Source organism: Benincasa hispida, chromosome 1 (assembly GCF_027475165.1).
Source record: "Benincasa hispida cultivar pf3 chromosome 1, pf3_genome.v1.1, whole genome shotgun sequence".
Classification (NCBI taxonomy): domain Eukaryota; kingdom Viridiplantae; phylum Streptophyta; class Magnoliopsida; order Cucurbitales; family Cucurbitaceae; genus Benincasa; species Benincasa hispida.
This window is the reverse complement of record NC_143478.1, coordinates 71,225,537-71,230,949: the sequence shown is the minus strand read 5'-3', so window position 1 is coordinate 71,230,949 and position 5,413 is coordinate 71,225,537. Positions and strand designations below refer to the sequence as shown.

At 33.7% G+C, this 5,413-nt stretch overlaps 1 protein-coding gene across 1 annotated transcript; it reads left to right on the top strand.

The window, feature by feature from the left end:
- The first annotated feature begins 770 nt into the window (after nucleotides 1-770).
- Nucleotides 771-4,409, top strand: LOC120075652 (disease resistance protein RGA2-like). Its single transcript, XM_039029246.2, has one exon. The coding sequence runs from the start codon at nucleotides 882-884 to the stop codon at nucleotides 4,182-4,184; it is 3,303 nt and encodes a 1,100-aa protein (XP_038885174.1). The 5' UTR covers nucleotides 771-881; the 3' UTR covers nucleotides 4,185-4,409.
- Nucleotides 4,410-5,413: the final 1,004 nt, after the last annotated feature.

Here is a 5,413-nt window from a genome sequence, read left to right as displayed (position 1 = left end):
GAAAGATCAAATTAAAATTAATCTCAATAAATAATTGATTGATTAATAAAAAAATAATCAATTAATAATTGAGAAATAAATTTTTGTACTAACTAACCTTAAATAATCTTAGTTAATTATTTAAATATATTTTAGATATGGTTAGTTAATTAATTAATAATTTATGCAAAATAGTAATTACATTCATTTAATGCATTTTTATTATAAAAATAAGTTAAGTAAATATTTGAATATTTCACTATTGATTTATTAAAATAAATGAGGCATTTTTAAATATAAAAAATATTTAAAAATATTTACACTTTATAGCAAAAAGTTCCAAAAGTACAAAATACTCTTAGAAATTTTGCTATAAAATGTAAATATGTTTTTTGGATTTTTCTATTATTTAATTATTCAACTATGTTCAAAATAAAATTATACATAAAATTTAAAAAACAAACGAACGGAGAGGAAAAAAGAGAAAACCCACTGTTTTGAAAAATTAAAATTCGTCCGTGAGAAATAAAGATGTGAAATAACTCATCTTATTGACAACGGTGGAACAAAAAAAATGAAATGAATGTAACCCCTTCTTTTTCGTCTATTTTGATCGATCTGCAAATCAAAGTCAGAAAAGAGCTTTCCACTTTCTTCACTTATGAAAATAAATATACTCTCTCATCGAGCTCATTTACTTCATTGCGTCGACTTAGTTTTCAGCTTGGGCTGTACCTTATCCTTTCGAATTTGACAATATATTTATCAATTTCATATAGAAAATCCACGAATCAAATGATCCTTGGAACTAAACACCCAAAAGATGACGAATACTAATTTAGTATTCAAAACGATGAAATTTGCATCGTGAACAATTATGCCGTGGATTGCAAGAACAAAATATGTGGTGGCATTGCAAAGAAATAATAAGATTACAGATGAGAGAAATGAATGATGATTTGAAAAGACCAACAACCATAGTTGAAAAATGTAAATTGGATAAAATATTTATTTTTCCCCCTCATCTTGAACTACTCCTCTTTGAGAAAAGTAAAGGGCAAGACAAGATGGCTGAATTCTTGTGGACATTTGCTGTTCAAGAGACGTTGAAGAGAACGGTGAAAGTTGCTGCTCAGAAAATTTCTATTGCTTGGGGTTTGGAAGATGAGCTTTCAAAGCTAAGCAAATGGCTACTCGACGCCGGAGCCCTTTTGCGCGATATAGATATGGAAATACTACGCAACGAATCGGTGAAGAGATGGGTAGATGGCCTTGAAGATATCGTTTGTGAAGCTGAGGATCTTTTGGATGAGCTTTCTTATGAAGATCTTCGACGAAATGTGGAAACAACTTCAAGGGTATGTAATAATTTCGCATGTTCCTCTGTTCTTAACCCTCTTGTTCGTCATGATATGGCCAATAACATGAAGAAAATTACTAAAATGTTAAAAGAACATTATTGCAACTCTGTTCCTTTAAGGCTTGTTGGGAAGAAATCCATGGAGAAAGAAAACGAGGGTAATAATCTTAGGCAGATTAGAGAAACGACTTCGATTCTCAATTTTGATGTTGTGGGAAGGGAAACTGAAGTTTTAGACATATTGAGATTGGTGATTGGCTCTAGCAGTGATGACTACGAGCATCCTTTGTTGATTATACCGATTGTAGGGATGGGTGGAGTAGGAAAAACAACTTTGGCAAAGTTGGTTTTTCGTCATGAGTTGATCAAGAAACATTTTCATGAAACAATATGGATATGTGCGTCGGAACGCTTCGACATCAACGAGATTTTGGTAGCAATTTTGGAAAGTTTAACGGATAAAGTTCCAACCAAAAGGGAAACTTTACTTCGAAGGCTTCAAAAGGAGTTGCTAGACAAAAGATGTTTCCTTGTTTTGGATGATGTTTGGAATGAAAATTCTAAGTTGTGGGAAGAGTTAGAAGATTGTTTGAAAGAGATAGTTGGGAAATTTGGAATCACCGTTATGGTAACTACAAGGTTGGATGAAGTTGCAAACATTATGGGGACGGTTTCCGGTTATCGTTTGGAAAAATTACCCAAAGATCAATGTTGGTCCTTATTTAAGAGAAGTGCAAATGCAAATGGAGTAAAAATGACTCCAAAGTTGGAGGCTATTCGAATAAAGTTGCTTCAAAAAATTGATGGCATACCGCTAGTTGCAAAAGTTTTGGGAGGGGCCGTGGAATTTGAAGGAGACATTGATAGATGGGAGACCACACTTGAAAGTGTAGTAAGAGAAATTCCAATGAAACAAAAAAGTTTTGTGTTATCGATATTACAATTAAGTGTGGACCGTCTACCCTTCGTGGAAAAACAGTGTTTCACCTATTGCTCAAATTTTCCTAAAGATTGTGAAATTGTCAAAGAAAACTTGATTAGAATGTGGATAGCACAAGGGTTTATTCAACCACAAGAAGGAGAAAACACAATGATGGAGGATATGGGAGAAGTGCACTTCAACTTCCTATTATCTCGCTCCTTATTTCAAGATGTTGTCAAGGATAAGTATGGGAGAATTACTCACTTTAAGATACATGATCTAATACATGATGTTGCCTTTGCCATTTCGTCAAATCATCAAAAGTTGGTATTAGATCCTACTCATTGTAATGGGAAAATGACAAGAAAGTTGCGCACCTTAATTTCCTATAACCAAGAGTTCCATGATAAGCTTGCAGACTGTCTTTTCTTGCGTGTTTTAGAAGTGAATTCCTTACTGATGAATAGCTTACCAAACTTAATTGGTAAGTTGAAACACTTGAGATACCTCGACATTTCATTATGTCCAAGGTGGGTTCTTCCCAATGCTATTACGACGCTTTACAATTTGCAAACACTAAAGCTTGGAAGTATAGAAAATGTTCCAAGGAGTTTGAGAAATTTGGTTAGATTACGACATCTAGATTTCCATGACGATTACAATATAAGGCAAATGCCATCTCATATGGGTGAGCTGATTCATCTTCAAACGTTGTCTGGGTTTGTAGTAGGGTTTGAGGAAGGTTGTAAAATTGAAGAACTTGGAAATTTGAAAAATTTGAAGGGTCAATTGCGACTTTCAAATCTCGAGCAAGTGAAAAGTAAAGAAGAAGCAATAGCTGCGAAATTGGCCGATAAGAAGAATTTACGTGAGCTAACATTTGAATGGAGTATAGACTTTTTAAGAGAAGGTAGCAACTACAATGACTCAGAAGTTTTGGAGGGACTTCAACCACACAAAAACCTCTGTTCTTTGAAAATTACCAACTTTGGAGGGAAATTTTTGCCTACTGCTACTTTTGTCGAAAATTTGATGTTCCTATGTTTGTATGGTTGTACAAAATGTGAAAGGCTTCCAGTACTTGGACAATTACCCAACTTGAAAGAACTTGGAATTTGTTTCATGGATAGTGTGAGAAGTATAGGGAGCGAGTTTTATGGAAACGACTCCAACCAAAGGGATTATTTTCCCAAGTTGAAGAAATTTGACTTAGGTTGGATGTGCAACCTAGAGCAATGGGAATTAGAAGTGGCAAATAATGAATCAAATCATTTTGGTTCTCTTCAAACTCTAAAGTTGGATAGATGTGGCAAATTGGCAAAACTGCCAAATGGATTAGAATGTTGCAAATCTGTTCATGATGTGATAATATCCAGCTGTCCTAACCTTACCTTAAATGTAGAGAAGATGCATAACCTGTCTGTTTTAACAATAGATGAGTTAAAAAAGTTACCAAAGGGATTAGCTCGCCTCCCTAACTTAAAGACGATGATGATTACAGGATGCATACAGGATTATGATTATAGCCCTTTCCTGCACTTGCCTTCTCTTACGAAACTTTATTTGAATGATGGCCTGAGAAATGCAACTCAACTTCCTCAACAACTTCAGCATCTCACTGCCTTGAAGATTTTAGCCATCGAAAATTTTCATGGCATTGAAGTTCTTCCTGAATGGTTGAAAAAGCTTACATGTTTGGAAACTTTGGATCTGGTTCGTTGCAAAAATCTGAAACAATTGCCTTCAAGAGAAACCATGCTATGCCTCACCAAATTAAAGGATTTCAAAGTTATGGGATGTCCGTCGTTGCTACTTGGGGGCCAAGCTGACCGAGAAGGTGCCAAATTTACCGATATTCCAGCCTATCTTTTTCATGTATACCAATCTAGAGGAAGCCCTCTTTCCAAAACCTCTTCCATCTAAAGCCTGTATTATTGTATTCAATGGCATCCTTTGCCTCATCATTCTGAACTTTCCCATAACCATTCTTATTTGGTTGGTGTCTTGCAAGACCTGGTGAAATCTTTACACTCCTCCACAAGTGCCTCATTGGCCATCTCTTCAAGGAGAAGATTGTAAGGTGGAAATTGCATTTGAAATGGGTGTGATGGGATATATGAATGATATGGTTTTAGCCCCATTTGGTAACCATTTAGTTTTTAGTTATAGCTTTTAAAAATTAAGTCTATAGACACTATTTTTACCATCAAATTTTTTCCTTTGTTATCTTCTTTTTACCAATGGTTTAGAAAACTAAGTCAAATTTTAAAACTAAAAATAAAAAAAATACCCTTTGAAAACTTATTTTTGTTTTTGGAATTTGGTTAAGAATTCAACCATTGTACTTAAAAAGATGCAAGTCATTGTAAGAAATTGGGAGGAAATAAGCTTAATTTTCAAAAACCAAAAACAAAAAACAAAATAATTATCAAATGGAGTCTTAGAAATCGATGTGGGGTCTATAGCAATGTTATTGTTGAAAGTTGCATTGAAACAAGATGGGAATGTGTTGTCAATAGTTAAATTTTACAGTTGTATTAGTCAGTCTGTTTAAGTTTGTTAATGGTTGATTAGAAGTGGTCTTGCTATAATCATTATTAATTTTAAATGTGAACTATTCTTTCGCTTGTGAAAGTTTCTTTCAGAATGTGCTATATATATTCACCCCACAACGGAAGACTATGGCTTATAAACAATTTAGCAATTGAGTCTGGATTGGCTTTGGGAGCATTAGGAAGCGAGTTAGACATGTTTAGTTCCTTTTAAACATGATTTTTTTGTAATTAAGCATTAAATGCATTTTAATCATGTTTGAGCTTTGTTGATTCACCAAATGTGAAGTTATCATGTCAAATTGAGCTTAATTCAATTGAAGGTCATATGTTAGCAATTGAAGTTAACATAAGATTGAAGGTTTGCCCCAAAATGTGAAGGTATCATTTATTTTCTAGACTCTCGTTTTATTAGCAATTGAAGGTCATATGTTATCAGTCCTTTACAATACTTTAATGAGAATGGTTGCCAATAAAATGAGAATTAAATCATTATAAGTTAATAACAATGTACTAGTAAAATTAAACGAACGAATGAGATTTCAAATTTAAGTCCACGAATAACAAGAAATGCACGAACAAACATTGACAAATAAATTT